General features: G+C 39.6%; 1 protein-coding gene across 1 annotated transcript; it reads right to left on the bottom strand.

The window, feature by feature from the left end:
* Positions 1-1,630: 1,630 nt before the first annotated feature.
* On the bottom strand, positions 1,631-11,103 carry pitpnc1b (phosphatidylinositol transfer protein cytoplasmic 1b; the record flags this gene model as incomplete). Its single annotated transcript, XM_014012676.1, is given in 8 exon segments — positions 1,631-2,990; positions 4,544-4,630; positions 4,802-4,865; positions 5,360-5,515; positions 7,372-7,464; positions 10,575-10,646; positions 10,802-10,809; positions 11,015-11,103. Coding segments are annotated over 8 exon segments (727 nt in total), but the record flags the coding sequence as incomplete, so codon positions are not given.
* Between the last annotated feature and the right edge of the window lie 1,355 nt (positions 11,104-12,458).

Below are 12,458 nucleotides of genomic sequence, written 5' to 3'. Positions count from 1 at the left end.
ACAAAATGGTGATGGGATTCCATGACAATGGTCTGTGTGATCCTTGTGGCATTAGAGACCTCTTTGCACAACTTAGCTCACTGCCTGGCTCTGAGCAGTCAAAGGAAAATAATTCTGGCGGACCCCTTTATGGACCCAGAGAAGCTCAGAACATTGAGTGTTTCTAACCTTTGTGTCCTTCATCTGAGGGATGTGAAGATTTGTCTTTTTGGGTCATATGGGCTCTTCATCCATCCTTGCCTACCATCATTATAATCATGAATAAATATATATAATCTTCACATAACTGCTAATCATGTAAAAAACAGGCTAACATTAACAGCTAATCGCTAACTGCCACAACAACTGTCACTCATTCTTTGTCACACGTCTCCTTCCAGCTGAATATTGGTGAGTCTGACTCAAACCTGTTGATAATGAAGCTAATAGGTCCATTAACAATTTTTGAAAGTTAATGAAAAAGCTAATTCTCTAAATTAAAACCTTTCTGCTGTTAGCTGATTAGCTGAATCATGCCCACCACTGGTCATAACCTTTCCACAAATATCTTCTTCAAAATAATTTTTAAATCTGAGTTTTTATCTGCCCCTGTGTGGTTCCACCTTAAAGCAAGTGAACAGTAAAGCGCAGCTCATGAGAACATTCCATCTGTCCTCCGCAGAGCCATCTGTGGGGTCTGACTGGGCAGAAAAGTGGGAATAAGCAGCTCCACAGGGTCAGGATGTATGATAATGGACCAGGGGGAACATTTCTATATAATGAAGACGGTATATCTTATTTGGAAGCCCTCTCCAGGAACGCAGATGATGACACACAGATAAAGAGGAAAGAAACAAAAGAAGGAGATCAAGGAAGATTTCAAGAATGAGAGCGCAGGAACAGAAGAGGAAGAAGGAGAGACAGCAGAGTGGTGGAGGTGGCAATAATGAGAGAGAAAATTTAATGGGAGAGACAAAGTAGTAAGAGAGGAGGAGGTAATGTTAAAACAGTGCAGCCTGCAGGTTGTGCTCCCTCTGCACCACTTGTGAACACTCCTGGCTGTGGTGAGCACTCGCTCTTTTATATCAGCCTCCTGCTGCTACTGTAAAAGGAGACGCTGAAGACTTTTGTGTGAATGCATTTGTTTGTTTGTGTGTGTGTGTGTGTGTGTGTGTGTGTGTATTATCATGTCTGCGGTTCTTTTGTTTGGATGTCTATAACAAACTGTCATGCTGGCTCTTGATTTGTATGGATAAAAGAAGCCATAATGAGCCCCATAATGTGAGCGATTTAGCATTCAAAACAAGCTGCCATGTCTGTCAATCAGGAACTTTCTGGTCTTTCTGTGACAAGCCAGGACTTTTGTCTTGAAGTTTTGAACATTAAATTGATGTCGCATTGATAAACACACACAGGCATCTGATAATCATTTCCAGTCCTCTTGTTGTCTGCTGCAAATAATCATGTCCTCTGCTCCTGCTGCTGCACGTTCCACATGGCACACAAGTGTGAAATTGTTGAGTAGATTATGTGAGAGCTCTGATGCCAGCAGCTGGTTCATCTTTACAGGTCAATACAGATCAAATGTGGCTGATAACGTCTGCAGTGATACCTTTTTTTTCGCTTCTCCGTGCAAGAATCACAACACAACTTTAATTTCTTTGGGAAAATGTATTGATACAAATCCACCATAAAAGATTATACAGATCTCTGTGTTTGTACATTTTCATCATATTAAAAAACATCAGACTGATAACAAATAAGGCATGCTAACAAAAGTGTCTTTTCATCACTGCCATAAATGACCCCTGAGAACCCGTTCTAATAAAAAAATAAAGCTAATAGTATTATAAATAGTTGCATTATTGACACATAATTTAAGTTTAGCCTTAGCTTGACCCATTCAGAGCTCTCAGCTCAGCCATCAAGGAGCCAATACCACGCCTCGCTGCTTTCTGTCAATGCACCTGCTCTGACCTTTTGGCTGCGATGGGGAGAGGAGCTGATCCTCTGCATCGACAGCCTCCTCCCTTCCCTCGTGTTCTCATTAGATCAACTCTATTAAACTCCTTATGCATCTGTCTGTTGGCTGCGGGTTGGGGGGCTTCGAAACAGTTGTGTACCGCGGTTAGTGGCATAGTACGCTCAACTTTGGTGAGGAGGTGGGCGATGCTCAGAAATAAAGCTGAGGTTGCTGAGGACAGATTTTTTTCTTGTCACATATAAGGGAAAATGTGTTTGTTCGTAAAAATTAGTGAAGGAAAATGATCAGGAGATAGTAAAACCGTTTGTGACGTTAATAAAGGAGCGGATCAACGTTTTGGTGCTCTCTTGCTGTGAAGTAAATGAAGAGATCGATACCACTCGTTTTTTTCTTTATTTGTACAGTGGAAGCTGTAGCCTGCGGCAGGTTAGATTAGCTTCACACAAAGACAGATAAACGTTGGCTAGTTTGATTCTGTCCTAACAAAAATAGGTAAAAATTAGCATTCAGTTCATGCAAAATCAGCAGCTAAACACTTTACTTAATGAATTATAGGTACCCCATGACTTATACAAGATAGATTGCTTATTTTTAAAATGTTTTTACAGGACTAGATTAAGGAAATAAGGCATTCTGCTCATTTTTACCTGGTTTTAGTTTTATTTCTGATGTCTGAGCTGTGTTTTAGCATTTTATTTGTAGTTTTTTTTCTCAGAGTGGCACTGATCACCTCATTTTTTTCATTCCCTCAAAATGTCAAATATGGTCCATTTGGAATCATATTGCGGTTTTGTGCGTTCATGCTTGAGGAAAAATAACCCTCACGTAAGCCCAGTTCGGGCTTTGTGTTGTGAGTCGTGTCTGTAGTGTCACTCAGGAGTTGAGTTGAGGCGAATGGGGCTGCGCGGCACCGTGAGGGTTGGCGTGTCAGTCATGTCCACAGTCGTCACTCCCATCTTCTTCAGGGTACGCTCGTCTGTCACAGAAACGGAGCGAGAGATTGCAGGACGGGAGGGAACCTGAGAGCCTGAAATGTAGAGATGGAAATTTTCTTTACATTTTTTTTTGACAAAACAAATGTATTTCATGCTGTGCCTTTAAATCAGACAAATCAAATATGGGGAAAAGAAGAAAATCTACAAAAACGAAGAAATTAATGCTTTTTCGGGGGGTTCTAATGTATTACGAATACTTAAGATCTGTGTCATGCACTTCGGCTCCCATTAGTTTAATCCCTTATTGGTATTCAGTTCATGCAGCCAACTCCTTATTAGATTCTCTCGAGTAAATGACATCCATTTACTTTTATTACAGCAGATGAATGAAATGAAAACTACAGTATTTCTCAGTCTGTGCAGAGCTGAACGCTGTGGCAGCTCTTGGCCTGTAGGGGGTCACGGCAGTGCAGTGAGCTGCTGCAGGTTGAGCAATGACTGCAGATTGGTTGCAGTTTGATGTCTCTCATCATCACACACAGAGGGAGCAGGGGGAAAAAACGGAGAGCACAGGATGGTACAGACCATATGGGGATTTGTACCTTTTTGATTTCTCTCACATGGTGCTGAGGTTCAACAGACAAACCAGCAGGGGGCAGGGTGGCCACGCACACGCACATGCATTCATGCTGCACATATGTGCCCAAACCCACCAGGTTTGACATTTACAGCTAAGTGCTGCAATGGCTGCTTATTTATGTTCAGAGGTTCTGGTGATCGTAGTGGCATTATCACTCCACGAATCATCACATCTTCAACACACACACACACACACACACACACACACACACACACACACCCAACCGTTGGAGGTGAGAAGCTCTAATCCTGAATTAAATGATCTGGCACTTTACAAAATACACTACAATTACTCCGATAATTATACCAAGCCTTCACACAGAGCTCACAGGTCACAATTAACACACACACACACACACACACACACACACACNCACACACACACACACACACACACACACACACACACACACACACACACACATTTGTCTTTCTGTTGTCTTTTTCTGGGTGCATCCCCCTTTTTTGTCCCTCCTCACTGCTCCTTGTGTCGTCAAATGCTTCTTCCCTTTTGCATTTTTCTCCCACAGATGTTCTCCAACCATCTGGGTACTTGTAGGTCACGGTGAATGCACTAATGGTCCAACCTGCTCTCTTTAGGTGTGTCTGCATCACGCAGCTATTAATTTAGACTGTTTGTCTTTCTCTTTTCTTTTTACTCTAATAAAAACGTGCCAAGCAACAGTATATGAACACAACACACTTGTGCAAGTTTCTTATAAATGAGGCAAAATGTGTGAATTTCTGTTTGTTTTTACTTCTCTACCCCCCACCCCACCCCTCCTGCTTTTTTATGCTGAACTCAAATGTAGGGATAATTAGTGGGGCACAAATATACATTTCAGACCTGCTGCTCTTTTTATCTACGCCTCATTGCCGCCGCTGCCTTCACCTCCACCACCTCTCTCCATCTTCGCCTGCACCGCTCACCCATGCAGCTGTGCTATCTCTCCTCCTATCCTCTGAAGTATTTCAGTACAGTGCGGGTCAGGAGCTGCAGCCTCACCTGCGTCAATCTGGGTGGATTTGACTTTGCTATTGGTCTTCTCTTGCATTTTTTCCTCATAGTCTCTCACCTCCTCCAAGCTTAGCCCTGTGGGGAAAGCAGGAGTACAGGCAGACACATGCAGAACACATCAAACAGAGTGGAAAATACAGGCTTCATTTCACAGAACACAAATAGTAGCTAAAGACGTATTTTGGACATTTTTTATGTTCTCAAATCTGTTTTGTAGAATCCAAAATGGTGCTACTTTTGACCCACCGTGCCACTCATCAAGCCATGCCACCGCCTGCCTGTGGGCGACCAGAAGAATTTCTTTGATCTTCTGAGATTAGAAATGAAACAAGAACATGTCAAGATGTGATTAAAACCACACTGCTGCTGTGAGTGAAATGCTACATTTTAACAATTTGGCCATTAGAGTCAAAATTTGTGAAATTGATTTGATATAATTGGATATGTCTATCAACAGTAGGACCAGGCTTTATCTAAATAAGAGTTACAATCCAAACACGTGGGGATTTTCTTGTTCATGCTTCACTGCAGGTTTCGTATGTGAGAAATTATGCTTTTCTAAGAAGTGAAACAACGAACGCCCTGAGACGCAGTGCAGAGGTCATTAGAGACTCACCGCCCTCACCGTGTTTGTAATTAAGTTAATGTCTGGAAATTAATGTGGTGGTGATTTATTTGTGTCAGCATGCCACAAAAGGCAAACTGGAGTCATTAAAAACAATCTGCATCAAATGAGAATTGTCATTTTGTCCTCAAACTAGCGATTAAACATCAACACAAAGGTGAAAGGAAAAGTCGACTCACTTCGTGTGCGAGCGCCTCCACTTTTGTCTGGAAGCCGAAGACCTCGAAGCTGCACTGCACTCTCTTATAGGAGCACATGATGGGGTTGTGGTGGTCTCTCCAGCCCTCCTTCAGAGGCCCTCGGTTGGTTTTACTTGACCGCCAGCGACTCAGGTCCTAAACAGAACAAAAAAGTGAGGGGTTATAAGTTGACTCTGCAGAAACTGTAGCTCTGTGAGATGTGTTCTGAGGGAACTATAGATGTTTGTGCATGTGCCGCGAGCTTGTCTTTATGTGAGGATGAGTGTTTTGACGTTCATGTGGAGGTGTCAGCAGGTTGTTGCTCAACAGACCCCGAGGAGGAATGTATGTAATTGCACACATTATGCATCTATAACCAAAGGATGTTTGGGATTTTATGTTTTCAATAAATGACAGGTGTATTTTAGATGTTTTTTTGTTTGTAAGTGCATGCGTGTGTGCTTGTAGCCATCCTCACTAAGTGCTTGTGTGCATCCTTTTTTTTCTTTTTGCACACAAACCTGTGAATTCACCTTTGTTGCTAAGGGCTTGCAGGCACTAAAGAAGTGTGAAATCTTGGATGAGACAGAACGAAAAAGGGAAAAAGAGGCTGAGTCGTGTTTTCTGTTCAGTGGGGGTAAAAACCTAAAGCCATTAAGGATTTGGTGTGGTGGATTATAATTTGTGTGTCCACATACTTATAGACTATAAACCTTTAAAGAAGTGTTTAATGTCTGTGTGCTGAGTAAGGAGTGATTTTATTGACCTGGAGTAAAGACATAACATTGGGGATCCAGATTATTATTATTAATCTTTTTTTATATCAAGCTAGAACCAATTAGTCTCATATTTACTGGCATAAATGATAAAACTCCTCATAAAAACAGGAGCTGCTCTGTTTACATTTCTATTTATGTGACAAAATAATATGTGTAACAGTTTGTGGAGGAGAGTATTACAGGCATTAATGAGTGCTTTTGAACAAACTTAGAGCATTTTTTGTAAAAATGCTGAAATATTTTTAAAGCAGTATTCAGTAGGGCTGCATGATACTGGAAAGAAATGACATCACAATTTTTCTCAACATTTGATATACATTGGGAAGTGAAAAAATACAGGGATTTTCAACAGATGACTTGAATAACACTTTAAATTATGCTGCCGTCTTCTTGAGGATGAACCTGCTAAAGTCTTACTGCTTTATGTTAGAAGAATGTTTTTGTCTGTATTTGAGAATTATTCTGGTTTTCTTTTATTGCTTTTTGTTCTGGAACCTGAGTTCATGTTTCCTTATCATGCACAAGCATGAATTGCGTTTTACCACCTAATGTGTTGTCTCTGTGTTGCCTAAAGTCTCTGTTTCTGTCACGCCTTAATATTTTTACCCCTTTTCCTCCAGTTCTCTTCAAATTTGCTCATCTTCTTCATTTTTGTCCTAGTCTTCTTCCTCCACAGCGCATAAAGTCACTGACAACACTTCTGTGAAAAATTTTGCCATTATAGTCCCAGACTTATCACAAGAAAATTAAAGATTGAGCTTTTTTGACACAAAGCTGCCCACTTCCGCTGGTGGAGACCCGTCAAAGTAAAAGCAGCAACATGTACCTATTAAGTGCAGTGGTTTAGTTGTTTCATCCCTTGTTGATTTAATTTGCCTCCTACATCGCAGGAAATGCAATGTGACTATAGCACACACATACTTTGTGATGGCTATGTGCAAATGACATATCGTGCAGCTCGAATATTCAAATCATTTGGTTGGATTGAAGATGAACAATTAATGTCTTGCCTGTTATACGTACATAGCTCTTTGATTGACCTCAATTTGGAGAAATAATTTATTACAGAGCCAACTTCAAGACTGTCCAAACAACCATTTATTCCCAATTGTTCCACAGACCCAGAGTTGAAAGGAGCAGAGCTGTTGCTTTACTGCAATCATACACATTTTCCTCACACAGCGGTGTGTTTTTATATGTTGCTTTTATGCGTCTTATTAGTGTAGCACATACCTCCGATTCCGTTTTGTGCTTTTCTGGGATGGGGTCACTAAGGATGTCCAGGAAACTGACATCTTCAGCTGGAGTTGGCGTGTCCCCAAATACCTACGACCAAAACAGGTGGGGGTGGGTGTGTGTGTGTGTTATTCAGCGTAATGACAGCCGCCTCACAAACACTCACCAACCCATACACACATGGATTCTTCACTCAGCAGAGAGCAGGGCAAGAGTAGATAAGTAACTGTGTAGAAAACTGAGGTCACACACCATAACACCCCCTCACTACTGTATATCCCACCCTGAGGCCCTAAGAGGAAATCACACTGGAGCAAACAGATGAGAGAGCAGATAGAAAAGAGGGGATGAGGGTAAAAAACACAAACGTAAGAGGGATATTAAATAGATGGAAAAAAAGAGGTGCTGTGACTTTTCCCTCAAGAGTATGGAGTGAAAATGGATGAAAAGAAGCACAAAGAAAACGGCACTTTTACCTGACCTTGTACAAAATTTGTTCTAATGCCATACTGACATTGTTTGTTTCACAGTACCCAACTAACAAATAAGGTAGCTGCGCTCTGTTACTCTGTTGTTGTGTCTAAACCAAGGTCCTGCTTCTTCATTTGTTGCATTAGCTGCAGGGGTTGTGCTGCCTTCGACTGTGTGTTCTGGGTATAAAACTCTCACCTATAGGTTTTCAGTGGCTTAGAAAAAACCTGTTGTTCAGGTCTGAGATTCAGTTGAGTCACGCATTGAAAAGGTTTCCGAGCAATTCAAGTAAAATCAAAATCTAGATGTAATTATTGTTTTTACATGGATAACAGCACAGTTGGTTAGCACTGTTGCCTTGCAACAAAAAAGTCCTTTCTGTATGCAGTGTGTTTAAAACGGCTTAACTTGATGTAAAATTTAAAGTTTTGCAGATATAGAAACTGGATTTAGACATCACATAGATACAGTATCTGCATGTCGCAGAGACTGGCTTTAATGAGGGAGTTTTTCCTTTCCACTGTTGCCAATGTGCTGCTCAGGATGTGAGACTGTGATGAAGTGATTTAACACAATCTGCTGGCTTCCCTAGATTGTTTTTTTGTGTACAGTGCCCTGAGATGACATATGTTGTGACTTAGCACTAAAAAAACTGAATTGAACTGAATAAATAAAAACTACCCAACTGAAGGTTAAAGCTCTTAATTGTTGCATTGCTTGTGCTTTTTGCATCCTGGTGAGTAAAACAGCCAGACAGACAAGTCGTTCTACAGTTATGATTTTCTGCAATCTCTCTGTGTTTCATTTTAAAATAATAAGAAATTCATGCCAAAGAGTACCGATTTTCTCTTACACATGTACGTTTAGGTGTTCCTTTATGAGGTATTTTGTTATAAGTGCACAATATCCTATATTGTCACTTGTTTTGGATCACTGTTTATGATGTATGCGACTGACTTCTCAGTCAGGCCATCCTTAGAAGACATTGGTCTCAGTGGGATTTAAAAACAAGCTGGTTACATAAAAATTCAAAGAAAAATGGGCAAGGTTTATTGTTACTGTTACCAACTATGAAAAGAGTTTTTCCTGCCTGCTAGTAAAACATCAGTGTCTAAATTTGTCTTCATATTTGGGCTGGGTATGATTGTATCGTGCAATTAATCGTCAGTAAAACTGGCAACAATTAATATTTTCCAGTTTGCAATTACTGCAGTTAGAGCCATGTGATTATGTATTTTTGTGTGCGACAAACTGTCACTGTCAGGCTCGTATGTGAGCCCAGTGGTTGAAGGTGGCATGGAGCAGCCAACGTTAACCCTAAGTACAAGGAAAGACAGAAAATGCGGACCAAATCCACAACGTTGGCCACGTTTAAATCATCTGTTAACTTTATTAATTGTTATGGGGTAAATGCCACAGTTAGTTATGATAAATTTTTATGTTAGTATTCCCCAAACCTACTTCATATTAATCACGATTTTTCGTTTTTCAACATGTTGATGTCGAAACTGTAATGTTTCATGAATTAAATTCATTGAATTCATTGAATTAATTCATTTCATTGAATTAATTTAATGAATTTAAAAAAATGGACAAGTCAATCTCTTCATTGTGCGCTGTAATCTCGATTTGTGCTTTTTGACATTTTTTGTATAATTTCCAAATCTGAGCTGAGCTTCTTTTATGTTTCCACTTGTTTGTGTGTTTATATAAATTAAGTAATGTGTATGAAACTGCCTGATCTAAATGTGGTCTAAATTTAGCTGGAAACATTCAGCATTAAATGATGACTATCACTAGGCTGAAAGCTGAAAATGTGTCTTGCGCTAAGTGGGAAATTCAGCTGCAAGTGTCATCACAATGTTTGTTAACTTTAGGGAAATGCTACCACCCCTGCACTAATTTTCAAGAAACAAAAACAAACAAAAAATCCCAGGAGTGTAATTGTAATTTGAGTTTCTGCAGTGTAAACTTGTGGAGTTCTTTTAAATGTTCCTGGTTTGTGAACAGTTTATTCAGTGAGAGAGCATGTATATGCATGTCATTCAGCTATAACAAGTAAAACAGCAAACATTTCCCTTAGACACATAACTGAAACACATTAAATTCTGGACGTATAATTTTCAGGTAGTCTGAAACTTCATTTTATGGAATTACAGCAATTTTTGACCAGCTGGATGTCGATATTAGTAAGAGGATTTGTACAGGCATCAAAAAGGTTTACATGTCGGTGTTATTTTTATAATTTGCCTCCATTGACCTGAAATTACAAATGTGCAAATAGTGAAATGAGCGCACACCTGCAATGACACAAAACAGATTTATCAGCGTTTCTCTCAGCTCACAGGACCGTGTGAATTCTGACATGTTGGGTCTTGTTTCTCGACTTTCCTCGATTACAACGTTTATTAGAAACAGGGAGCCGATGGATGTGCTTGTGAATGTCTGAGTGTGTTTATGTGCATTGGCTGTGCACAGAATGCAGCATGGCAGAAATGATCAGCACCCTGCACATCTGGTTAATAGATCTGCCAATAGTGCATATTGTGCTTTGCTTGTTTTCCTTGTAATGGCCACATCAGTTTAATGAACATTTTTTGTGGCTCTGCAGAGAAAATTGCAATTCCTCTCTTGCCCCTTTGTATTTCTCTCCTGCTCCCCACCTCTCTCTTCTTTAATCACTCTATCTTTTTCACCTCTTGCTTCCTCTCACTTAGGCCCACACTCACGTTGTTGTTACTGCCATTGTTGTTTTCGAACCTCGTCTCAATGCGAATGCTGAACCGTGGTAAGAACGATATCTGCAGAGTGACAGGAGGTAAAAAAATTAAATAAAAGAGAGAAAAAAGCAGAAATACAGAGAGCCAAGTCAGACTGCAGATTAAATCCACTGATGCTGGAAAGAGATGAGCTCTGTTGCATTCGTGCAAAGTAAATGATGTGTGAGAATACTTACGGAGTACTCTGCAACATCAGGGACATGCAATATGGAAAGGGAGAAACAGCATTTGTTACTTATTTGTTACAATTGCAAGAGCATGAAATCGCAGCCACACACTCAACACAAGTCACCAACAATTCAACTCACACACAGTCAATAAATATTAAAGGACACTTGTAAAATAGTGCTTTTCGATATTTATGTTTTACCAAAATTAAAATCACACACCTGTGATGGTGTATGGGTAGAAGTTCCAGGCCTTTTCTGTCACGTAAAAGAATGGTGGCACAAAATTTTTGAGCCATTGTGGCAGTTTACTGAAAATGGAAGATTTGCAGAGTGAGTGAAAGTGTAGGAGAGCAGGAGACAGATTATAGAAGGAGACAAAGGGGGAAAAAAATCCCTAAGTGTTTTATTGTGCCATTTATAGCTGGATTACCTGTAGGCTCCTTTCACCACAGTGATCATTTGTATGACTCATTCTCAGTTACACCTGTGATGATAAACTATTTCTGTGGCTTCAAAGTCAAGTGTCAAAAAAAAAAACCTGAGGTTCAATAGTCAGTGTTCCTCTGTGTGTGTGTGTGTTTCTGTGGTCTTTATTAACCAAGTGTCCCACAAGAGCATTAGAAAAATCCTCTAGAGAGTGAGTGTCTTTACTATGTCGAGTTTATTTAAGGATTAGACCTTGGGTTTATAGTAGTGATTTGAATAAGACTTGAGGTCATATTAGGGTAATAAGTAGGACTATCACAAGGCTAGAAAATGAGAAAAAAATTCTTTCATTATACAGGCTTTTACTGTAAATAAAAATCTTATCTTTGGGTTCCTTGAAGGAAATGTCTAAAATATAATCTGTAACAATATTTTGGAGAAATTTTGAGAGCAGGCCCAACAACTAACAATCTGCTCTCCAACATTAGACAGGCCTCATCACTTCCTGTTTTTAAATCTCTCTTAAAAACACATCTGTTCTCACTGACTTTTAATCAAGTGAGTTATTTTAGTCTTTTATTGTTCTCTGCTCTTTGTTTATTGTTTTCAGATGCTTAAAATTAATTTATTTAAACTTTTACCTTTTTATTGTTCAACATGTTGGTTACAACCTGCAATTTTTAATGTGCTTTATAAACAAATTTGACTTGACTTGAGCAGAAAATACCAAAATTGTCACTACTATCCCTGCCGCCAGCCAAGCTATTTTCAATGCCATCGGGGAAATCCCAATATCCAAATATGGTTTGAAGTTTCCTCTTTCAAATGGCATCAAGAAATCCTCATTAGAGACACTGAAACTAGGATTCAGTCCAATTTTCCAATGGTCATCCTGAATAGAAAGACACATTAAGCTCTAGAGCCCCTCATTTTTAATGATGATCAGATCATCAAATAGTAGGTTAAGAAGCCAGGATCTAAAAATATGCTTTTTTTTCTGAATCTGACTTAAAGGGGCAACATCATGTAATATCAACTTTTTTGAGTTTTATATCATGTTATAATGTTATACTCTCTAAAAAAACATGCCCAAAGCCTTGCTCTGATTCATTCATGCATGTTTGAGAAATCCTGCAGCATTTTTAAGCAGCAAAACAACAGGTAGGGACCAAAAACGCCTTTTGAGACCAGAAACGCATCTGGGATGTGTTTTTAAGCCAATTGGCTTAAAAACACA

This window comes from Austrofundulus limnaeus, unplaced genomic scaffold (genome assembly GCF_001266775.1).
Source record: "Austrofundulus limnaeus strain Quisiro unplaced genomic scaffold, Austrofundulus_limnaeus-1.0 Scaffold93, whole genome shotgun sequence".
Lineage (NCBI taxonomy): Eukaryota > Metazoa > Chordata > Actinopteri > Cyprinodontiformes > Rivulidae > Austrofundulus > Austrofundulus limnaeus.
This window is presented reverse-complemented; position numbering and strand designations above follow the sequence as displayed.